The 24,765-nt window shown below is 49.2% G+C and overlaps 2 protein-coding genes across 16 annotated transcripts in view; both read left to right on the top strand.

The window, feature by feature from the left end:
* Nucleotides 1–13,255, top strand: part of LOC118513600 — a 31,983-nt gene extending 18,728 nt beyond the window's left edge. For 12 of the 15 annotated variants that reach the window (XM_036059629.1, XM_036059621.1, XM_036059630.1 and 9 more), the window contains 11 exons: nt 261–390; nt 463–616; nt 929–961; nt 1,558–1,616; nt 1,689–1,864; nt 2,452–7,119; nt 10,705–11,044; nt 11,119–11,233; nt 11,304–11,519; nt 11,602–11,822; nt 11,883–13,255. In XM_036059629.1, coding sequence (XP_035915522.1) covers nt 261–390; nt 463–616; nt 929–961; nt 1,558–1,616; nt 1,689–1,864; nt 2,452–7,119; nt 10,705–11,044; nt 11,119–11,233; nt 11,304–11,519; nt 11,602–11,822; nt 11,883–12,051 — 6,281 coding nt within the window. In that variant the 3' untranslated portion in view covers nt 12,052–13,255. The remainder of the gene's footprint in view (nt 1–260; nt 391–462; nt 617–928; nt 962–1,557; nt 1,617–1,688; nt 1,865–2,451; nt 7,120–10,704; nt 11,045–11,118; nt 11,234–11,303; nt 11,520–11,601; nt 11,823–11,882) is intronic. The other 3 variants (XM_036059622.1, XM_036059636.1, XM_036059627.1) reach the window with 2 other exon arrangements.
* Nucleotides 13,256–13,851: 596 nt separating this feature from the next.
* On the top strand, nt 13,852–24,442 carry LOC118513610. The gene is made up of 10 exons (XM_036059661.1): nt 13,852–14,306; nt 14,592–14,661; nt 14,737–16,180; nt 16,271–16,600; nt 16,675–16,951; nt 17,040–17,145; nt 17,214–17,553; nt 18,511–20,705; nt 22,242–23,853; nt 23,929–24,442. Exons 1-10 carry the CDS (start codon nt 14,282–14,284, stop codon nt 24,136–24,138), a joined length of 6,609 nt encoding a protein of 2,202 aa, XP_035915554.1. The 5' UTR covers nt 13,852–14,281; the 3' UTR covers nt 24,139–24,442.
* The last annotated feature ends 323 nt before the right edge of the window (nt 24,443–24,765 follow it).

Below are 24,765 nucleotides of genomic sequence, written 5' to 3'. Positions count from 1 at the left end.
GCCTCTGCTCGCCTTTAATCTTATCCACAAGACTACCAATGCGCCAATCCATGCTGGCTTTTTATCATTTCATCATACCTTTTTGTTTTGTTTTTGGCACGCCCTGCAGCAAATCTTACACTTGACGAACCCCTTGTTACCTTTGCAGCACTGTTTCTTCCGGGAGCACGTGTGACAGTTTTCATTAGAAATAATACACTTTGTCGATTTGCCTAGCCTTTGCTTCATTCCACTGATCAAAGATTTAATAATGTCTTTAGGATACCCGTACAAATCGACTGGCTATCAGTCGGAGCCGGAAGCGAACTACGACTCGGACTACACTATCAAGTATAGCACCCTTGACCGAAGACGCACTCCTGTTGGCTTGAGTCCCACCAGCTACAACAAGTGAGTATGCAATGTACCCGCTGCCATCATGATCCCGAACTGATCCATCCGATGTGTCCATCCATTCGACAGATTCAGCACGCAGCAAAGCGCACCTACAACACCGCAACCGTACCACCATCAGCAGTCGGTCAAATCGGGCCATTCGGCGTACAAAAACCAACCGGGAAGAATCGAAGATTACACACCGGGACGTTCGTCGATCTCGGAAAAAGAATCTAAAGAGGTAATGTTAGTAACAGCTCCGATTGGCACGCACAGGCTGTAAAAAGGAAGCAAATCTTTTGCTATCGCTCCCTAATATGACTGCTCTGGACGATAGGCGCAAGTCTTTGTCGCCGGGCTCTCGATATTTTTCAACTCCACCAAAAACCCTTTCCGATCAGATCAGATCAGAATATTCTGCTTTTCTCATTTCACGAACGACACGTCCTCTAATTAACGATCCCACACCACGTTGTCGTGTAATTGCGTGCGTAAAATCTATGCGTGCACCACACCACAAAAAAAAAACACTCACGCACCGAATGTCACGAAGTGGTGGGATGAAGTAATGGACATTTTTAACGGGGTACGATCTTACTTTTGCTACTCTTCTTACGTTACTCACAACTCACCCACAGATGCTTTTACAGACTTACTCATGAGTGTGTAGCTATTGCAATGGAGGAATTGGCACTACCTGTGCGACGGTTACGGAAATGATTGGAGCTTGTGCAATATTCTTCTTAGACTACTTAAGCTACTTGTGCTAACATATTTTCGCTCACTGAAGACGTAATAATGATCGTCTGTTCTTCAAACATTAGTTGCTGATGCATTTCTAACACACATTCCAAAACGGCTAGTACTGTAGTTCCGCTTGGGATAGAGCACTAACTGTGTTGATAAGTCCTCGAATAATACCTTCAATCAGTAACTACGCTTTTACTGCAGTGTCTCACAAATACTAACCACGCATCACTCACTACTCCGAGTAGCTAAACGAACAAGCACACCACACCGCACCAATGACAGTTTGGCCAAATAAATTGTGACAAAACACAGTGTGTAATCATGCAACTAGACAGCAGTAGATTGAAGCTTGATCTTTCTGTGGAATAGTTTGATACTGATGATCAGGTACGCTGCGTAGATATTTACTCTGGATTCAATGTCTCTTCGCAGCAACTGGAACATCAGAAGCTTACCACTAGCAAGACGTACACCGAGGGAAATTTGTCCAGGTAAGTTACGGCACGCGAAGCACCACGTCACACCAATCTCATACTCCGTACCTCATTCCCTCCTCGTTCCAGAGCCCTTAAGGAGCAGGGATACGAAAGTGATTCGACGCTAGTTTTTCGAAAACGGGAACCGACAGCCAGTGCAGCGCTAAGTCCGGTCGAGCAAAAGCAGCACTACAAAACCATGCAAGCTGGAGGCGAGATTCCACTGCAAGGTTTCCGTAAACCTGCCCCAGAAAGGCCAAAAGGTAAGGCCACCGGTGTAATCCGTCTTCTAAGGCTCATAACATCATACACTGTCTTCTACATCACTTGTTTTCCCACTATCATTCACTGTACCTGACCTCTTTCATTAACATCTTCTTCCGGGAACTTTAATTTATGATTTCGGTACATAACAGCAGGGTGGTAAGACTCTTTTTTCTCCGCTGTAAAACTAATCCAGGATTTATTGGTGAAAGGGTGCGGTAGGGTGTTTGAGGTTATACCTTTTCTTCTATATAACGCTAGTGTACGGTGGGGACATCTATTGCACACGTATATATCGAGGTATTTCAAACACCAGCGCAACATATAACATGTTCTTTCCTTAAAGAATGGCTTGATAAAGTGTGAACAGTATTCGCAAGAGCGTTTTTGGCACTCGAACAGTAGCAATCGCCTGTACCAGCAACGTGTGGATCGCAAACGTGTGAGTGTGACAATAGCACTGCAAAACGAGGCACGTGTTGGCCAATGTTGCACCCGTACCAAATTTAAGCCATTTTCCATTAAATTATCTCTCTCGGATTGTGCGTTTCCGCGGATTGGCCTATCCTTTCCCACTTCCCAACAGATCGTAACGAAGAAGCAATCGAATCGGACTTGGTGGTGGAAATTAAGGAAAACAATTGCGACAGCAACTCCAACATCGCCTATGCAGGCGACAGTAACACTATCGCTTGCTATCCGATCACCAACATCCATCGACCGCTGGACATGTTCGGATCGTTTCCCAAGGAGTCGCGAACGTTCGTACCGCCGGTACCGCCAAGCCGAAAATCTTCGCGCAGCAACTCAACGCTGAAGATCATGGCCCAGGTGAAAACCAACACGTTCAATAGACGTACGATGTTGGAGCGTACGACAACAACAACCACTTCGGCCGCTAATCCTCACAAGTTCCGCTCGAAGTCTGCCGGACCACTGCTGTTCGGCGGAGGCGCCACGTCAAGCTCCTCGATCATGTCCATGTCCGCGTCGATGATGAAGGAAGAGAAAAATCAGGAAAACAATACACGTGTCGCTTCTAAACGCTCCACGGTGGCGGCTTACCGTGCAGGCTCGAGCAGTCCCACCGGACAGGCACGCAAACCGAGCCAAAGTCCGGTGGCATTCGGTCGGGGCATCTCGAAGGAACGTACGTTTGCCGAAGAAAAGAAGCGCATCGAGGAGAAGCTGCCCAAGATTGTGTCCGTGTCAACGAGCATTTTACGCAACCCGGAGCTTAAGTCTCCGAACGAAGTGAAAAAGGCGCTCCGGAGTTCGTACCTTCCAATCGTGGGAAAGGTGGAAACCGCGGAAGGATCATCGTTGAAGCGTTTCTCCTCCAGTGGAACATATCGAAGTGCGTCCAGCATTTACTCGTCTGATAAGAGCCTGAACAGAGTGCTATCGCCCGCGTCGAACCATAAGAAGGAAGAAAAGTCCTTCAAGGTTTCCATCGCAACAGCGCCGTCTTCTAAGGGCAAGGACACTTCGCTGCAAAAAAGATCTCTCAATCGGAAATCAAACACCGGCCGTGCACCGACCATTACCATCAAAACCAGCTTCCAAAAGGCGTCGAAAGCGTTCGGACTCAAAACCACCTCATCTTCCAACCAAAGTCTCGCCCGCTCCTGTTCGACGTATTCAATCGATTCCACGGCGTCCAAGTCTCGTAGGTCACGCATTTCGTACGCTCCATCGGCGTCCAACACGCTAGCAACGACCAGAAACTATCGCCAAACACCGCAGCGAGTAGTTGTGGGAAGTAGCTTCGATCGTGGAATAAAAACTCTCAAAACCAAGTCTCCTGCAGTGGGTATACAGCAGAGCGCCTACAGCCAGAGCATTGTTCAGCAGAAGGAAAACCTGCGTTCCGATGCCTTTTTCCAGAAGCTTTTCCTGCAGACATCTTCACCCAACTTCGACACGGACGAGAAGCCGCCGACAAGCGTACTAGAAAAGGCTCACCACTGGAACAAACTTACCTGTCGTTCGGAACCTTCGCTCAAACAATCGAACTACTATCTGACACAAGCGAAACCCGTATCGTCTTCCAAATTCAAAACCAAGGACAACCATGACAGCGCGAAAGTAGCGACAGAATATCAAACCGTCCGTCAGGTAGGTCCTGACGTGATCGAGCAAGTGCATCGGTTCGAATCGATGATGAAGCTGACGGAAGATCAGCCCGAGGATCAGCAAAACCAGTTTGGTTACGTGCGTGGACGACGGATGGAAATCGACTTCAGCTTTCATGAGCGTAGTCGCAGTGAGCCACCAGCGCAAACGATGACCACCACCACCACCACCACGACCAGTACGACAATACAGGAAGAGCTGATCGGTACCGATTCTCCCAGGACGATTGTTGGACGCCGGTGCCAGATCGCCCAGCGCACGTCGCGATCTCCTTCCTGCCGCCGTATACAATATCTGAAAGGCAAAGAAGGGCAGGTGAAGAAAATCATTCGAGCACGCAGTCTGAGCGGCAACGCTGGACAGCGCGAACGAGGGGCAAAGTCGAAGGATGAGCTGGTGCGCAGCCATTCGCTAAATCTTAGCCAAGAACCATTGGTCTCCCGTAGCCGTTTTCGCGATCTGAACAATTTCTACAACAGCTTGGAGCGTCTCGGGCAGCTAGAGCGCGTCACTTCATCCTCATCTAACGATTTACGACCCTCGCGACGTACGCGCGAAGAAGAAATAATCGATTACGACCTCTGGAAGCGGGTGCGCGATCAAGAGAAGGCAGAGCGGGAGCTGAACCAACTGAAAAGCAAGCTGAAGCAAGATCAGCGCGAAAAGGATTTGTTCTTCTTACCACGCGATCCGGAAGACGTGCGCTGGAGAAGCGATCAGGACACAGGGCTGCGCAATCGTGAAAAATCGGTAGAGGATCTAAAGTGCATCCTGAACGAGCAGGCCCTCAACTTCGAGGATGCCAAACTGCGCGATCTGGAAAATCGAAAGGATTACTACAAACCACTGTGGCGCGGATCGTCCGTCATTGATGTGGCGTCTCATCTGGAGGAAAAGTATTCTACCACGGGCGAAAAACGGGACGAGCCTCAGTCGCTTGACATTATCAGCAGCAATCTGCTCAGCACGCTGTCCTTCGAGCAGATGAAGAAGCTGAAGAACCAGCTTAGTGAAATTTACAGCACCGGCACGCAGAAAGATCCGACAACGGTGTGCCGGGCCACCGCACAAGTGCACCAGCAAGAGGAATACGTTATCAACGTGCCGGAACGAGTCAGTAGACTCGAGACGCTGCTCAAGGTGCGTAGTCATTCGGTGCTTACACAGGACAAGATCAATGAAAGCCATCTTCGAACGCAAGTGACCGCCTTCGGGAAGAAATCGAGCGACAAAAGCGATCGAGTGTTGCCGAAGAAGTTTGAAAGCAACTCCCTACCTTCCAAGGCAGTCGACCGTGAGGCTCTCTCACGAACTCTTTGTCAAGAGTTGAAGGATAAGATTCTGGAGAAGCATCACACACTACCATCGATCGGCAAAAAGAAGAAACATGCCCGACCCACAATTCTTACGACGGAAACGTCTCACTTCCTGTCGCTAGATAGTAATCTAAAAAAAGCCAGCGATACCAAACCTGCTCCCCAGCCTTCCCGCGACGTAGCACGTAAGGAACGCGAAAAGGAGTTCGAGGTGATCGTACGCAACGAGCCTTCAAAATCTTACTGCGATACGGAAAGCATTTCTTCCGAAACGTCCAACAAAACCGTCATCTTCCGCAGTCAATCGATGGCCCAAGCGGTCGACGTACCACCAGTGGAGGACATCAAAACCAAGATCAAATATTTTGAGGAAAAGCAAGCGATCGATGAAACGCCTACGGTCACAATTTATCATGCTCGCGAAGATTCGTCCCTTTCCGAGAATGAGTCCGGGCCGCAGCGAGATGATGAACACGGCAAGACAATCGCTGCTAAAGGGACATGCAGTTCCATGATAACGCTTTCCCAATCGTTCACCGATCTGAAGGATCTGTTTGGAGAGAAGCGATCCGTGTCCTGCTCCACCTACACTGCCAGCACTTCCCAAGATTCGAAGCGAAGCTCGGCTCGAAAATTGTCCCCCAAGCGGTTCACTCTCCGCTCACGCAGCACCACCCCGGACTATGCCACCTGCATACAGACGGGCGAGGTGAAAAAGATCAAGGACAAGTTTGAAAGCTTGGACGTGAACATATGGCGCCAATCGGCAGCCACGTCTGCCAGCCCGGAACGTCAGTATCAGAGTGACTCGGAGCTAGGTCGCCACCCGTCCGGAGAGGACGAGAAGAAAACGAATGATGGCACGGGGATGCGACAGTGCAAAGCGGCGACAGGATCAACGATCGTGCGTCACCACGAGTCCGGAGACGTGTCCCGCATTACGCACAAATATGAAGCCCAGTCGGAACGTGCGCGGACCAGGAAGTCTCGCAAGGAACGCGTCATATCACCCATTCCTAAGAATCCCTTTCGCAAGGACGATCGCTTTATGCCGCACATAAACGTGATCAGCAAGACGGCTTCGCTCAAGCGAGAAATAAAGCCAACGCGAACTTCCAACACACATCAACCGGCGGCAGCTGCAAAACAACAACCGGCCGCTGTGCTCCAGTCCGCCCAGTTGCCAAACGTATCCGCCGGCAGCAATCGGCGTAGTGCGTCCTCCGGTAGCGAAGAGTTCGAAAAGCTTAAAAGTAAGTTTGAATCGGGTGAGCAGCTTTCACTGCTCGGCAAGATGTACACCTCCGTGCCGGACATTCGTGAGTTGAAGGACATTTCGGGCTATCTGTCCGGCGCCTGGATTGCGCACCAGTTTCCCCGGCCGACCGACAATGCACGCTCGCTTGCCGCACCGGACCAATCGCCCCCGGGCAGACAGATCGTCCGCAAGGGATCGGCTCCGAGCCCGGATCGGTTCCACCGTCACCATTCTTTCCGCTTCCACACGCATCAGCCTGAGACGCTTCGCATGCACTCCTCACCTTCACCGCGACAGTCCTCCGACAGCAAGACGCGACACAAACGTAACGGTAGCGATGGTGTCGATGGTTTCCTTAAGCAATTTTACACGCCCGACGGTGGCGATACGCCGTACCACGATCAGAAGGATAGCTGGGAAAAGTCGAGATCGAGACGCCGTCTTGAAGTCGAAGCGCTCTGGAGAAAGATACAGGCAATGACGGGCAACACGCCGACCGCAGGGACGGACGTGCCGGTCGACAAACCGTCCGTTACATTCGAAGGTTTTTCAAAACTCTTTTTACCTTTTTCATGCATAGTCTTTAGATCCACCACCATTATGAACACCCTTGCTAGTAGAGAGATGTCGAGCGTTAGATGTCTCCGATCTGTGGTCTATGTTAGGGTGCTAATCAGTGTTGCGCGTACTACCACTATTCAGACCTCCGAAAGATAACCCTTCCGCCACTCTGTCTAATATCCTTCACTTTCCTTCGGCTCGGCGGCACATGTTTAACTCCCTTCGTTCCTATCGCTCTGTACATACTGCTGGAACCAGTAGCCTGATCGTTCGCTCTCCCCAGGATCGATCGTCTAACAGACCCTGCCCCTACAGCAGGCGGGCTCCCCCTAATTCTCATCTCATTTCTAAATCGCCCATCTACCCACCATCAAATCACCATGTATCGCGTCCCGACTGCATTGTCTCTTCGATTCGTTTGCGCATCCCTTTAGAACCGCACATCACGTTCCCTTCGCCCCCCCTGAAAGGAGCACAACCACCACCACCACCACCACTACCAACCCTAATCTCATCATCACCGATCGCAAACAGTGCAGGTGAGTCATGTCCGGATGTTTGTGCCAGCAGCAGCAGCAGCAGCGGCAGCAGCATCACCGTAACAGACAGCTCGCGGCGGAGAAGATCTTGGCATCATCTTAGCCCATCGCTCCCAAACTCCCAATCTCCTCGCCTCACGATCAATTATTAGCAAATCGAACAACGGCATCACACACACACATTTTAATCACATCTCTACAATCTAAGCGACTACAAAGAAGAGCCACCTTCCCCATAGCGCGACATTATTGGCACACGGTCTTGCTGTGCTCTGCCGGCCCCACAGCCCGTCGATTGCCTAATGGTCTGTCTCTCGCATATACGCTCTGTTGCGGACTTGCGTCTCATTGGTACAAGGGTAATTGGTGAAAGTTAGAAGGGCTGTTGAAGGTGAAAGTAATGCACGAAGTAAACTTTGCTGTGTCTCGAGTCGTTGTGTCGGGCACGAGGCTGCTCTTAACTCTAGCTACGTATCTTCGTACCAAAGACACACATTACGCTTAACGAAACCCTTCAAGAAGGAACATTCAATCGCTGATTGATCTTTGATATCTGAAGACGTAATTATGCTCATCCATAAAAGGAGGAAGGAGCTTCTCTGCAGGAACAGCTGATGCAGAGACTCGCGCCTAGCAATTGCAGATAAGCGTCCGGCTAGTTGCTCCCTCCGTTCAGTAACTTCAGAGCTATTTGAAACCCATCCGTCTCTTAACTAACCACCTAAAACACGTTTCATGTACGCTGTGTGCACACAAGCACGTGTTCCGGGAGTTGCAACCAGAGTGAGACATGCCTCACATGACCTGAACTTACGCATAAAAAGAGCGAATTGGACAGACGGGAGAGCGAACTGCAACCGAAAACTTGGCCAGCAAGCAGTGGGCAGAGTACGCGAGAGCACGCCATGCCGCCCCTGAATGGAGGGGGCGATGAGTGTGCGTCGACCGGCCTGTGGATGCCTGGGTGGTTGGCTGGCTGGTTGGCACAGGTTGTCGTTGTTCGGCAAAGGTTTCGCTTCCTCGGTCACCGCTGTTCACGCGCGTTAAGGGTCGCGTCACTCGTTCAGTTGCTTTCGACTGTTGTGTGCTGTGTGTGACTTCACGGACTTCACGGACGGACGCGCTTTTCCCGACCGAGTGCAAAAGCCATGTTTGCAGGTTTGTCGTTCGCACTATCAATATTGGAACGGAGTTTCTGTGGTTCTTGGGGGGTTTGCGGGTTGTATTACTGGGCAGATAAGCGGCCTGGTGCAATATTCCCAAGTTTTGTGCCTCAAATTTAACGTGCATGACGTGAGTGTGTGTGTGTGTCTAATCAGACAATTTAAACAGTGAGCTTAGTCGATCTCGTTGGAAAACTTCACTGTGCCACTGTACTGAAACTTCACTTAACACAACCGTACGTGCGTGGCCCACTACCCTGTGGATGTGTTGCCAGGGGTGATGTAAAAATCATCGACCTAATAGACAGTAAACAAAAAACGCGTGCACATTGTGCTAGTTTCCCAGGGCGGTATCAAGACGAACGGTCCGCTAACGTTCTTCACACGCCCTGAAGATATTCCTTCGCTCGAGAAACAAGAAGCGTCTTCGGTAGAAGCGTAACACCTTCCAGAGTGTAACAGTAACTGGTGTATAATACGTTCAATTGCACAATTTCTAACAGCCTTTTCATCGTCGATTGTCGGCAATTTAGTTTGAGCACCCGCTATCAGTGCTTCAGCGTTTTGAACCAAGCCAAGTGAAACAAAAAGTGCTCCGCCGTGTTTCTATATCAGACACAGTCCAATTTTGCCCTTACTTTGCTCCAACAAAAATTGTTTGTCACCGCAAAACGCACAAATGCGGATCACTTTTGTTATCAAAGGTGTTCAACGAAACAGACCGAAGCGAGACCAGCGCCAAGGTAAGTTATGAAACACCTTGCGAGAGCGTTCGTCTTACTTCCACTGTTGCAATGTGACTCAATGTTGTTAGCTATTGATGGCTTGAGTTGTTATGCTTTTTATCTTTTCCAATGTCGATTAGGCCGTTTGAGTGCTTTTGGTTTTCTGTTTTTTTCCATTTCCCCTTCTCGTGCTCCTGTTGGACACTCAATTTTCGCAAGCCAATCCAACCCCAACGTATGATAGTATATATTGGGGATGTACCGTATGCTCACTAAAATGAAACGGTCCGGCACCGAATGCGATAGGAGTAGGAAGTACGGTATGATAACATTAAACTACCGGACCATGGAAAAACTCTTGCAAGAACATTAATATCACTGAGCGTTATGTGTTATGTTCTCTCCATTACATTGCCTTTTTTCGGAGGTTAATGTCTTGTGGGGCCCGCTTTACAGTAATTATCCAACCGCGCACGTCTATTTACAATGCAAAGATGTGCCTTAAAGCGCAACAACTGCAGCTAGTGCTGGGTTTTAGCATAAACCAAAGCTCTGCACACCGACTGCAGTCGTGGTCATTCCCCAAACACGAGCCACTCCTCGAGCGTGGTTTTGCACGCTTTCTCCGGACGCCAGGAGGGGCTTGCAGACTTGCAGACTTGCAGCAGGGCTGGGGAGGGGGGGGGGGGGACTTGATAAACAAACAGGTAGAGCGACTGCGGTCAAGGTACTACCAAACATATGATACTTCCTCTTGGGTAGGTAGTGGGGAGCTCAGTGAAAGTGTTGGAGCATAACTTAATCCTTAACTTTTGTTTTAAAAGACGAGCCTACTGCCTGACTAGCCTTTGTCTGCCAGTGACAACAGCGTTATAATTTCTTTTAGGAGCAAAAGAAACCGGAGACCGGAGACGATCGCAGTTCAGTTAATTTCTTATAAGAAACTAGTTAAACAAACGCTGACGTGAATGTACGCTCATATTAGACACGGCACACACACACATACATGATATTTATTATTTCCACCACAACTTCTCCATTACTTAGCCGGAAGTACATGGCGTTTAGTAACCTCACATGTTTCAAAACTCACGTAAACATCACCGGCCAAAATGGCGCCTTTTGTGTGTATATCTCGTAGAGTCTCCGCGTCGCTACATTGAGAGCGATGTCAACATCCACTACAAAACGCCGATCCGGTTCGAGTACAAGGAGCCCATACCGGACGACGAGCTGGCCCACCGCCAGGCCGAGCATATGCGGCGCGTGTACCAGGAAGAGCGCCGCCGGAAGTACATGCACGAGCTAGAGGATCTGCACTCCCGGCGTCACATGGACAACATTTTGCCTTCACAGAAATCTCCCATCCCGCTGAACCGTTACGATGACTTTGCGGCCGACCTGTCCCCGAAGCCGCAAATCGTCCAGCAGCCCAAGACGATTGCGCGTGCGTTGTACAATTTTCAGGGCCAAAGTATACGGTAAGTGGCCATTGTGGTTATCGCCGTCAGCGGTACTGTCAGTGCTTCTCTAACCCATCGTATCGCTTTTGTAGAGAGCTTTCTTTCCGGAAGGGCGACATCATTTATCTGAGGCGTCAAATCGATAAAAATTGGTACGAAGGAGAACACAATGCCACCGTTGGTCTTCTGCCGGCAAATTACATCGAGGTATGCGAAGAATGGTTCCTCCAAACGGGGTTTGGCATTACTAAAGACGGTCCCACCCACTTTTCTCCAGATTATCTCCAGAGACAACTTCAACGTTAGACCACTTCCCAAAAAGCCCTCGCGAGAAGGCAAGGCAAGGGCAAAGTTTAACTTCACAGCTCAAACTGCCGTCGAACTGTCGCTGCTGAAGGGTGAACTGGTGACGCTTACCAGACGAGTGGACGATAATTGGTTCGAAGGAAAAATTGGCAGCAAGAAAGGAATCTTTCCTGTATCGTATGTAGAGGTGAGTAGGCTTCAAAGAAATCAATTCCTGTTTTCCTGATTTGTGAATCCCGACTTTTGCAATGCTACATCACTTTCCCCAGATACTGACCGACATTGATGGCGAGGAAAGCTACGACATCGAACCGATTGTCAGCCGTCCCCAGTCCGCTCTTGGCGTTACAAGTCAATCATCGCACGCACTCACGACGCACTACGACAATTCGCACACAAACGGCCGTATTTCGCCCGGAGTAGTGCGAGAAACGAAGACGATTCAGAAAACGGAAGTCCTGCACGTGGACACCTCCAACGAACCTATATCGTAAGTGTTTCCGGTGTTCAGCTACCAACAGTGCTTGACCTTCCGATCCTCTGTTTGCAGTTATCGAGCGCTATACAACTACAAGCCACAAAACACCGATGAGCTGGAGCTGCTCGAAGGGGATGTAGTTTATGTGTTGGAGAAATGTGACGACGGTTGGTACGTCGGCACGTCCGCCCGCACCGGATGCTTCGGAACGTTCCCCGGCAATTACGTGTCGAAAATGTGAGCTACACAGAGGGACAGCACATGAAGGATTTGGAATTCACGCGCCGAACGATGCGCCCGGCAGCTTATTATTGGCATCATCATCATCACCATCCTGCACATGGGCGGCCGGCACAAGTGTGTTAGCAGCGTGTTAAAGCACCGAAAGCAGAGCAGACCAAGCAACGCACCCTTGCCAACAACAATGAACGTTTCGTTTGTGATGCAACAAAGAGTAATACCAAAAACAAAAACAAAACACACAAATCACAACAAAAACAAGGACAACTAATACTATCACAGTAGTGTCTTGCTAGTCATAGTCGTAGATACTATATTTAACCAAACAAAGCGCTGCTCGATTATGCGTCCAAAATTAATTCAAACGGCGAAGAGAGCAACTTAAGCAAGTAGAGCAACATCAAGAAAGTCGTCTACTTTTCTCTCGTTCGTTTGGAGCTTTTAGCAAAACACAAGTGCCTGCAAGCAAGCAATTACGAACCCTGTTGTTGAATGATGTGTACCCCGTCATAGGTCAGGATATTTGAATCACTGTGACTGATAAATTCGAACGGGCCTTAAGGACTCAGTTTCATGCGAAGAGATTTCGATTACACAAAAGAAAAAACACATTTGCGTACCCGACGTACAGTGATTGGTTGTATTGTGCTTTCTGCATAACGGAATCAAACGCTAACCATCGCTAACATGTCCTGTGAACTAATACGTTTTTTTGCCAAGGATATCTCATGAAGCAGCTGTTTTAAAATGCAAAATAGGGAAAAGTTTTAGATTCGAATTAACACACACACGTGACACACCTACTTACAACAGAAACGAGCATCTCTTGCGCGCCTTTTGCAGTGCATTAACACACAGTTGATACTGGGTAGTGGGTTTTACCTGAGCGTAACCGTGTTTTTTAACGTCTCGTAAAGTTTTAATGTTGACGAAAGGAATCAGTCCACCAGCTTAACCTCTCTAACAGATGTTCACTACCGTCGTACGATTAGCAACATAACAAACTCACACATACACACACACACGCATACATCACATTACACACGGTTAACCAGCGCAAAAACCACCATTGGATACTTAACCATTTTGTTTTGTCATTAAGATGTTCACCAAGTGTATCTACCTGATAGGCTCTAACGACACGTAACTGTTTGTTAAATGAAGTGATTCAATAATAAATAAAATACCGACAACTACTAAACGGATATCATTTTACGGCAAATATTGATCGTGATCCGAAAATAAGGGTAAATAAAATGGGCGTTTGCGCCTGCAATAAGGCGGACCGGAGTCGTTCATAGCTACAAATTATAAAAGCCAAAAAATCCAAAAAAAAAACGTGTAAGAAAGGAGTGGCGAAATCGTGGCAAATTAACAAAACAACGTATTACTCATAAAACAAGCAGTAACATTCAACATAAATTTAAAATTCCACCAATTTAAACCGATTTTAAAAATATCCCTCACTGAACGAAAAATATCCCTTTTGAACGAAACTTAACGTCAACAAATGACGGTCAGCGGCAAACGAGCAGGAGGTCATGCAGTACCGAGTAGTTTGACGTTTTCACCGGTTTCGCTGTCATTATAAAGGAGTTATTTTATTTATTCTTTGTTGCTCTAGCATCGATAAATTATTGCAAATTATCGTGCATGTAATGAATAATTGAATTTAAAATATTTTCCATCCCAAAGTATCAAACAAATACTGCCATTTCCACTGTTGCACAAATCACACACTGACATTCCATCGTGATTGCTGACTGTTTGTCACACACACACACACAGACGCATACGCATACGCTCCCATTCCAACCTGGAGTTTTAAAGAGTTGCACAGTAGCCGTCGTCTGAAATACAACTCCCGTATTTCTCGCGCAGTGAAGAGTTTTACAAAAGTACATAATATGCAGAAACTGCAATCCGAATCAAGTGATTTGTAAGCGAAAAACAATCGGGGAAACGTTCAACGAAAGCGGTGAATGTTCTCCAGCTAGCATTCGCTCTTGGAATGCACATACTGCAGCAACCAGTGTACGACTGACTGCCTGCTACCACCCACACCCCCATCATCCCTGGACCTGGAACTGGATGGACCTGCGGAAAAAGTTAATGATTGGGGCGAGACGTCTCGATATCGCGATACATGATCAACCAGGAGCATAATACAACGCCGCCATACATTACAGTACAGCAAACGGTCTACGGGCGTCGTCGCGTGTTCCGTCATCATGTGGAGTACGGCAGCCACTATGGGTAAATGTTAGGGAGAAAAAAAGCCCTTTGGAAAGTCTATAAATAATTGTGGTGTAAGCAAATGCTGCTTTGCGCTAAATAGCGCTTGAACGTTATATTAGAACGCACTGTTCACCTCCAATCGATAGTGCGCTACATGAAGATGCACAGTGCAGATAGGCAGCTACAGTGTTTCACAAACAAACAAACAATTTGCATCATAGATATGGATAGCGAAGAACTGCTTCTAGATGGCAAACGAACTTTACCAACAACAAATTAATTGCTTTTCTGTTTACCCTGCAGAACCCAAAGTTCCTGATTTGTATGAATTTCTGGCAGAAGCCGAGTTACAGCAGTATTACAACTCGTTGAAGTAAGTTTACACCCACGGGTATCCTGCGCATACCTGATCCTACTAATTTACCCCGTGCCGTCCTTCCTCTCCCAGGAACGAACTCAAGATAACCAACGTAACGCATCTAAAGTACGCAACTGATGAGGATTTGCGGCAAGTCAGTGGCCTGTCGCGACCGGAAATCCGGCGTCTTCGCAAGTTTTATGACAAGTATTACCCGCACGGCTATCTGAACAAGATCCGCCGGCTGCTACAACCGCCCCGCAAAGATGAGAACAGTGCCAGCAGTCCCACGTCCGGGTTGGAACCGCTTAAAATGTGTCCCTCGCCAAGCAAGCTGCCGAACAACAAGCACATCATACCGCCCGATGCGATCTGCGTGAACAAGCAGCTCGGCACGGGCGAGTTTGGCATTGTCCAGCAGGGCGTGTGGACCAACGGGTCCGAACGCATACAGGTGGCCATCAAATGTCTCTGCCGTGAGCGCATGCAATCCAACCCGATGGAGTTTCTGAAGGAGGCTGCCATGATGCACTCGATCGAACACGAAAACATCGTCCGGCTGTACGGTGTGGTGCTCGATACGGAGTCGCTAATGCTTGTGACTGAACTGGCGCATCTGCGCTCACTGCTCGAGTGCCTCAAGGATCCGGGTCTGCGGGTGAGCTTTCTCACCGTACCCACGCTGTGTGAGTTTTCGGCCCAGATTTGTAACGGCATGATGTATTTGGAAAACAAGCGCTTCATCCACCGCGATCTGGCCGCCAGGAACATTCTCGTGTTCAGCAAGAACAAGGTGAAAATTTCCGACTTTGGACTGTCGCGAGCGCTCGGCGTCGGGAAGGACTATTATCAAACGAATTTCAACGTGAATCTCAAGCTGCCGATTGCGTGGTGCGCACCGGAATGTATCAACTTTTTGCGCTTCACACACGCGTCCGACGTTTGGGCGTACGGTGTGTGTTTGTGGGAAATATTTTCGTACGGCTTTCAACCCTGGGCCGCACTCACCGGCCACCAAATACTGGAAGCCATCGACGAACCGCACTACCAGCGGCTGGAGAAACCGGAATGCTGCCCAAAGGAATATTATGCCTTGATGCTGAAATGCTGGCAACACGACGCCTTAAAGCGGCCCAAGTTTAGTGAGATTTTCGCCATGCTGCCGGACATAAAGCCCGAACAACTCAAGACAATCGTAGCGTTCAGCGAGCAGAAGAAGGATTATCTGATGTACCGCCAGGGGGAAATAATAACCGTGCTGGACAAAAACAATAACGCACCGTACTGGAAGGGGGTGCTGAATTCGGGCAAAACGGGACTGTTCAATCCGGCCAATACGGTCGCGTACCTGGACAGCTTGCCTTCGTCGGTGAATCGGGACAGTTTCTGCAGGACGGCGGAAAGATCCAGCAGCAAGCGTAAGATACGCACCGATATGATCTCACGCCCGCAGGACGATCTGAAGCACACCGGGCACGTTGGGATCGATGGAGTTTCGTTTGGAGACGTTGCCTTTCTCTCTAGCCCACAGAACGTAAGTATGCGGCAAAGGCAACGTTGGCAACCCACTAAAAAACCATCATTGAACCAAACATTGAACGCTCGCTTTCTCATTGGTCGGCAGCTTCCACGCCAAATCGTTACACCGTACAAGCCTTCCGAGGATCTGGAACAGACGCCGTTGCTTCTTCCTCCGACGCCGACCAGCCCGGATTCGATTCAGACGGCTAGTGGCTACTTTTCCGAAACGCTCCAACTTGCCGGCCACCAATCGTTTATAAATGCGGGTGAAAATAACCATCATATTATCGACCACCACAGTGGCGGCGCTGGTGGTGCTGGTGGTAATGCCGTGGACAGCATGACGACCAGTGCGTTCGATTTTCGCAACAGTGGGTTTCGGGATTCGAATCCGTTTATCAATGCGGACGACAACGCGGATGGCAGTGCCGGTGTAAGTAATTGGCGTGAGGAGGTGGCGAAGGGATTCTGTCTGAGACTTACTCATTTGTCCCTGCTTCGATACAGGTCGCAGCATCGTCAAGGGATGGACAAAACCAGCACGAATATCATGAAATATCCGACGACGATATGGTGACCGAGAAGGTATTTGATCAAGGACCTTCCCTGATGGACGAGATGGAGCACGTGTTCAAGTCGATGAGCACGATCTCGGAACAGGGCGTACCGTTGTCACCGGATGCGGAAAACACCAACATGCGCAACGAGCTCGCCGAACTGTCCTCGAAGATGAGCCGCAAAAACAGTTCGTCCACCAGCTCGGGAACGATCGGCAACAAAAATGGTATGCTCGTGTGTGTGTGTGTGTTACCGTTGGAAAACATCATTTTATGGACTTCTTTGGTCGGGGGTTTTTTTTCTTCCATTTGTAGGTGGCAAATCAAAGGCCAAAAAAACCAGTACCGTCAAACCCATATCGATGAAGGACGAAAAGCTGCTTAATCAAGTGATAGAAATGGCGAATGAAATCAGTGCCAAGTGAGTGGTAGTGCATGGGATCGTTTTCAACATTCGATGCTTAAATGCGCCTTTCCCCGTTTTCCCAGATCCATGACTGACCTAGTGACGGATGCTAGCCATCAAACGTCAAGCCCCAAACGAAAGTTCAGCTTCCGCTTTCCCCACATCCACAACGTGGTCGGTGGTGATGGAATGCGGGGCGCTTCGCACAGCAATATCACCGGCAGCCACTCGAACGCTTCCGGACTGAGCGCTGGCATGAGTTCCGCTTCTCATGCGGGTCGTGGTTTGGCACAGGACAAGGAGCACGGTGTAATGTCGAGTGCCGGATCACATCATCATCCCCACAGCTCGAATACGTTGGCGAACTCGTATCGCGAGAAGCGCAACTTTTCTCAGGAAGTGAACAACGTGCCCGATCTGCAGGTATGAGAAACACACACACACCCACACAGACACACTCATCATGTAACGCCGCGCCACTCTTGCATGCACATGTAGTCACAAGCGAGTTGGAATCATCATCCACGTTCAGAAAGGACGGACACGCTCTGTAGCCCTTTTCCTTCTCAAGCCACTGCCAACCCCCATCAAGTATATAGTATCGAACAAGCAATAGGATCCCCCTCTTTACCCTCCCTTTTTTTGTCGCAGCAGCAGTCCATCTCTCTGCTACACTTCTCCCATCTCTCTGAGGAGTGGTCTTACTGCTTTCTTCAATACTGTGTATCTGATTGATTGAGTTATTGTATAGTGGTTCAAAATTAATTTCCGTTTTCTTTTTCGCACCGTTTTTCTTTTTTCATCACATCAACAACAAAAACCATCCCTGTTGCCCTATCTGTTCATATCGATGCCACCATGAACGTGTTTTACTTTCTGGCCCTGGCCATCACTCGGTGGTGGTGGGTCTTTGCCCGTACTCTCCTGCCTCTGCCTGCCTTTTGTACCTGTATTCTTACGTTTTCTGCTTTTACTGCTTCATACATCTGCTGTGCACATCCATCTATCTCATACGAAACATATCATACGCTACATGCTACATGTTTGTCACACATTACCGCCGATCGACCAGTTCATAGATGAGCTCGATGACGATGATGCCATCGATTTGTAAAATGAGAATAACAGCTACAAATCCTCTTCTATTGGTTTCTCTTTTGTTTTGCGTTCGCTTTTGTTTTCACCACACAAACAAACAAACAAACAAAACACCACAATATACTAACAAACTATTCGCATCTCGCGGCAATGGTGTGTTGCTTCCGGATTACCGGTTCGTTGTTTCGTTTCGTTTCCGTATTTATGCGTTTTCCTTGCTACGTTTCGTGGATTTTCCTCCGTTTTCCTCTGGGGTGTCTGTGACAAAAACAAAAATCATAGCGCTACCGCTCTCTGACGGGAATAGAACGCTGCCAGTACAGTGATATCAAAATACCGCTCTTTGACAAAGAAACGTCCGACTTTTGCTTTAAGAAATCGCGCGAACTGTTAAGCAAGCAGCCGTTCCAATCGTTCACGGCCGACATTTCCAACGGCGGCGGCAGCAAAACGCTCGACAAAAAGACGCGCGACTTGATAGGGGAAAATTTGCTCGACATCGAGAAAACGCTCAATGCGCTCAATCTGGACTTTCTTCAAACGTACCATGAGCTGGAAAAGGCAGATTCGGCCGAAACGCTCTTTGTCGAATGCTACTCCTCGATGATGTGCGCGTCGGCGTCACCGTTCCAGAAAAGTCCACCGTCCGGTTCGCTGATGCGGAACTCGTCGATCGAGTCGTCCAATTCACGGGGGGCCAATTGTGCGCTGAGCGAAAAAGGTTCTTCCGGCTCTTCGTCGCTCACGGGCAAGAGTCCGCCAAGCATTCATTTAGCAGGTGGAGGAAACAATGGCGGCAGTATGCCAGCTACCGGTCCTGCTGCTGCTGCTGCTGCTGCTGTTGCTGCTGCTGGCGGTGGTGGTAGTGGTGGTCGGTGTTACTCGGAATTGAACGGAACGTCACCGAAGCCAACGTTGCAACAGGATCACAACAACAAGTACGGTATTCGGGACTTCAAGTTCCGCTCGTTCGATGCCCGTCCGAAGGAACGGTCGGATTATTACAACTTCAAGAACGAATACCTCTCGGAGCTGACGCGCAAGCAGCAAAGCCAGGTGCTTGGGTCGGCTTCGGTTTTGCAGCAAACGGCTGCTGCCGGAAGCAAGCAGCAGCAGCAGCACAAGATCAGCCAGTTGTACCAAATCTACAACACGCCCATGCAGGGTCGAAAGTATGAAGATAATCCATCGCAGGTCGGTGCGATCTCCTCCTCCTCCTCGGTCCGCCAGCGGTCGCTGTCGTTCACAGAAAATTACGAATTTAAGCCATCGGTTGTGGCGGCCAACAGTGGCACAATTGGCAAACCGAAGAACGATTTCCAACAGCTGCCGGCGCCACCACCGGCCGCCGTGGTGCCGGTGCGTAACGTCATCACCTACAAACCGAGAAGCATACGCGCGCGGAACTTGCGCCGGCTCAGCTACAATCCTATCAACATGGTCGACAGCTCGTCGTCTAGCAGCGAGAGCGAGTTCGACCGCAATCTGGCACATTCCGAGTGTGACATACGAACGCGACTCCATACGACGGCCTCCCGCCGGCGAAGACATCAGTACATGACGCGCAAGTCCAACAGCAACAGTGCGAGCAGCCAGGACAAGCTGTACGGCTCGAATGCCAGCATCAAGAGTGCTCCGCAGTACAACTACCACAGCGATCGTCGTCAGTACTATAATCAGTTTCAAAATCCTTCCTATCCTTACGGGGACGATTTTGGCGCCGGGGACAATGACGAAGAAGACGAGAGCATCTACGACTACGGGCTGCGCCACGCGACGCGACTACAGTCGGAAGGGAAAGGACCTTCGTCCACGTCACACGCCCTATCGACGAGCGCGGGCACGGTGGCAGCTGTGGCTACGGGCGCCCAATCGGGCCTGATGCCGGCCACTTCTCCACCGGCAGGATCGGTAGCGCTGGTGGGTGGTGGCAAGTTTGCAGTACCCGAACCTCCGACCAACTACACCAACAAAGCGCTCGAAAGGGAATATCTGTACTCCGAGTTTGACGTGACGAAGCTGACCGGCAAAAGTCCAACCACGCAAAGCTACTTCCCGACTGCTGGAGCCGCCGCCGCTGGTGCTGCTGCTGGAGGACCGGGCCAACAGCAGCAGCAGCAGCAGCTGCAGCAACAACAAGATCAGCAAGCTACCATTATTCCCGTGACGGCAAAGACGAACCCATCAACGCCGAACTCGGCGAAAAGCAGCACCGCACTTGGCGTACACTTGCAGGCCCAACCGCAGCCCGGATTCCAGTGGCCAGAGAAAATTCACGGCGCTGTGGTTAAGCACAACGATATGCTCTGGAGGCAGCAGAGTGCCGTACAGCAGCAACCGGTGGTGCCCATGTACAAGAGCGTTGGAGCGAAGGACAAGCACGCGTACTCTAGCGATACGTCCTCCACTGAGACGGATTCGATTGATTTCTTGCGCCCGGTTGAGTGCTTACCCATCATGCCACCGTCCCCAGCGCCGTGAGCTTAACGAGGGAGTGAGATCATGAAGTTCGTGGCCATCTTGAGATGGTGAAGACACTTTGGCACATTAACGAACATTGCACTTGCGATTGCGGCCAGTCGAGCAAGTGCGGCCAGTGTGAGGATGAAGAACATATCAAACCATTACTTTCTCAGTAATTTTGTTCTACATCCGTTCTAATTTTCGGTGGAGACTCAAATCGAATGCAGCTGTAAAAGCAATCGTCGTGGGCAATTATATGTTACAATATTACCACAAAATACCGATAAATCTGAAGTGATCCGTGAGGGGAAAAATGAGCGAAAATTCAGCGCTAACGTATGCATTAGGGCAATCAGACGGATAACCCGCGTGATTTTCCTCCTTCTGGAAAACAAGACAAAAACGTCTCATTGGAGCCAGATATCAGTCACTCAACAGCATCATTCAAGCTGACCGTATTATGAACTTTAGTCCAGAGATCAGAGTATTCATCCAAACGGCAAAGAACGAGCGGCTGACGGCGATTGTGAAAACAACGTTCTGAGTGTTTTCTGAACGCGCCATCAATCGACAAGACTTGGACGAGATTTGGATAGGCAAAAAAGAACATATGGCCTTTAACTGCCAAAAGGGGATCTTGTCTCACATTCGCGGGCTAGTGTCGAAGAGCTCAGGAAGCTGGAATCCCTCAAGAAGAAAAAAGATGCGCTAAAAAACTTCAAGTCTGGCGCCCTTTCTTGGATTTAGGATCCAAGAACACTGGAATCCACTGAGATATCTGAATTGGTCTATGCTTTCATAATGCATACATTAGTTAGCGCTCATTGAATGAACTACTTATTGACCACTTGGTAATGTGTATGTGTGTGTTCGTGTTCATGTAGGTGGTAATGAGGCTATCATTCAAACCCTCAGAGCGTATTGAGCTCGGCCATTATTTCTCGTTTTCATCGGTATTGTAAATGATTGTAAGGACTTTAAAATTTAAAAACACACAAATCGAATCAAATGCAATGCTCTATCGTTCCAAAAGCACAAATATACTGGGGTTACGGTGGCTCGCAGATCCACACAAATCTAGCCGTTTAAAAGCAAAAAACAGGATACTTTTTTCCTAATGCGCGCCTCAAAACATTCAACACTAAACAATACAAAATGTATCGTTAAATGCATGGCAATTGTACGAAATATGAATCGGCTATGGGAAAAATAATCATTGTCTTCTTCAGTGAAATTCGTTGTACAAGAGCGTTTGATTCTATTCCCGTCCAAAACTGTCGGTAGCGCTGTTTTACTTTAAACTACTTGTATTAGCAAGCATTTTCAATATTTTACCATTATAAGCTTTGGTTGGGTTACCGCCACCCTTTCTTTTATACTTGCATATCATTTCGTTTGTTTTACTTTGTTTTTATTTATTTTCTTTTGTTTTTTTGTTGTTTTCTTTTGTCTTCTTATTTCTGCCCCGGTTTTGCTTTTGCCTTTCCCTCTCTTCCCTTTCTTCCTGCCCCCCCCCCCCCCCCCACTCGTGATTCTTCCCCGTTGCAGAGCACAATTACGGAGGAGGCACGAATAGCGTACAATAGTCTGGTAGAAAACCCATGCACGTCTGGCGCTACCGGTAGCAGCGGCAGCAGCAGCACCAGCCACAGCATGTCGGCGGCTGGCGTCGGTCTCGGCGCGGCTGGATTCGCATGTTCCACCCTGCCACGGGCCAAACTCACCAACTCGCTATCGCTTGCAACGGCGAGCTTCCGGTTTAAGGACCTGGACTGCTGCTCTCCACCGTCCGAACCCGCTCCCAAATCTCCCGAAGAGGCTGAGCTGCTGCTCGGTGAAGTGCCATCGGGCAATGGCAACGCGGTGGACGATTGTAATCCGCTGCGAATCATGCGGAACAAAAACTTTCCCATTGTGACGCGATGCAAGTACAAGTCCAACCAGCAACCGGCGTCCTGGGAGGAGCAGCTGGATACGGCGGCGGCGTCTAATCAGGCCGAAAGTCCCAGCTACCTGACCAATCCGGAATATACGTACAACAACGCTGCAATAGCAGCCACACTGCTGGCCACCGACGCAGGGAAGGAAACGACTGACGGGCCATCATCGAATAATCCCATCCCTTTGCCACCGCGCGATCGTAACAAACCGATACCGGTGAACCAGAAGCGGCACGTCAGAAAGTATCCGCTCATCATACCCGCGGCTGGCGTGCAGCGCACGTTGAACAAGGTGACGCAGATAACACCGGTGGAGGAGAAGACGGATGTGTTCGCAATTCCGGAACCGGTGGCTAAATCGCCGCATGCTGCAGCGCCAGACAGCCAAGGTCAGCGCGCGGATCCGGACGAGTGTAGCAACCTGGACACGAAACTGTTGCACAAATCGATGGAATCGATGAAGCTGAATGAACTCGAAGAATCGCTCACCGAGCTGCCTTTAAATGCGACGGAACAGATGGCACTGCAGAAGGGGTTCAGCAAGGAGTTTTTAGACAACAATTTCCCGACCGTCTCCAGCTCGGACAGTTCGAAAAGTTCGAACGCAATCATTACGACCACTCTGCCCGCTACCATACCGGCCGCCAGTGCCATTCTCACCCGTCGACGAACTGCGAGTGATGCGTCCGTGTTGGCCACCTCGTCGGCCGGTGCAAGACGACAACCGCCACCGTCATTACCGCCAGTGAGCCTGACTCTAGCCGCACCACCGCAGCCGGAACTGCGTGATCCAACGTACGAGAATTTGGACATCTTCCAGACGCACAACAACTTCTGCATCGACACGGCATCGCTACACTGTGAATCCATACTGGAGAATGATGTGGTAGAGTCATGCCCGATAGGACGCGGCTCCATCGACGTGGTCGATGGGTTCAAAGCATCCGCTCTCTTTGGCAGTATTGCTGGTGGTGGCAACGAAAAGCCACAACAGCCCCAACAGCCCCAACAACCGATCGTGAAAGAGCCCGACAGCGATCGGATGGCCGAGTACGTACAATCTCCACCACCCGCACCTCCGGCCGACGGTGGTTCGCTGAAAAAATCGATGAACTTTGTGAGCTGTGAAGATCTGCTCGAGTTTGCCGAGAAGCCAAAGGGACGCGCCCGGGGACTGGAATCCGACGAAGTAAGGATCATGTCGAAGGTGCTTGGTAAAAAGGTAAATTATTACTCAAATGCTCCCTGCCAGACAGCACTCGCTAAACAGTCCACGCTTCCCACACCCCTCTTTCAGCCCTCGCCGGCGCAATGCCTGCTGACGCTGGAGTTCATCGACTGGGACATACATAAGGCAATCAAGCTTTGCAAGCTACAAACCATCCTCGACACGTACAACCTCTCGCTGCAGGAGTGCAGCGACGCGCTGCAAATGTACGACTGGGATCTGCACACAACGGCCCTCAAGCTGAAGGGTGGCGGCAGCAGCAACAACACCACCAGATGAACGATCTGGACCACACGCGCACAAAATACTCTTTCGAACTCGTAATGTGTTTACGTTTACTCTTCATTCTCATTCGTGAGAATGTGTCGCTTAAGTTTAGGCATTTAAGATGAGTTTGTGTTTTACGTATTGTACTCCTAACATAGGCCATACTTCAGCTACCAACATTTGTGTACAGTACATTTGAATAAATACATAACAAAACCTTTCTACCAAACTACGATCCCTTTTTGAAGGTGATCGATATGCGAAATTATGTTTTTCACGGGTAAACAAATAAATCAAAAACAGTTGGATAAATCCACCGAGTTGTTGTTAAGTTGTTAAGTGTATAGAGAGTAGAAAACAAACGTTGAGAAATTTGTGTTAGCGAGATGGTTAATGGGACGGAGAGTTTCTCTGGGAGTTGTTTTGTTATAATACGTGCTTTTAGTTTGTCTTGTAATATTGTACTACGTCACGTTAAGCTCTAATATATGCGAAGTACTTTCGGATATTACCAAAGTTTCTATTGTGTGTAACGAGCAAGACAATCGATCATTTTATTCAAATGGAATTCAAATAAGCTTAGTTTCGACTTTACTTTAAAAACTATAGCGATGGATTCGAATGTAAAATTACGAAACA

Source organism: Anopheles stephensi, chromosome 3 (assembly GCF_013141755.1).
Source record: "Anopheles stephensi strain Indian chromosome 3, UCI_ANSTEP_V1.0, whole genome shotgun sequence".
NCBI lineage: Eukaryota > Metazoa > Arthropoda > Insecta > Diptera > Culicidae > Anopheles > Anopheles stephensi.
The sequence above is the reverse complement of the archived record's forward strand: the minus strand, read 5'-3'. Positions and strand labels throughout refer to the sequence as shown.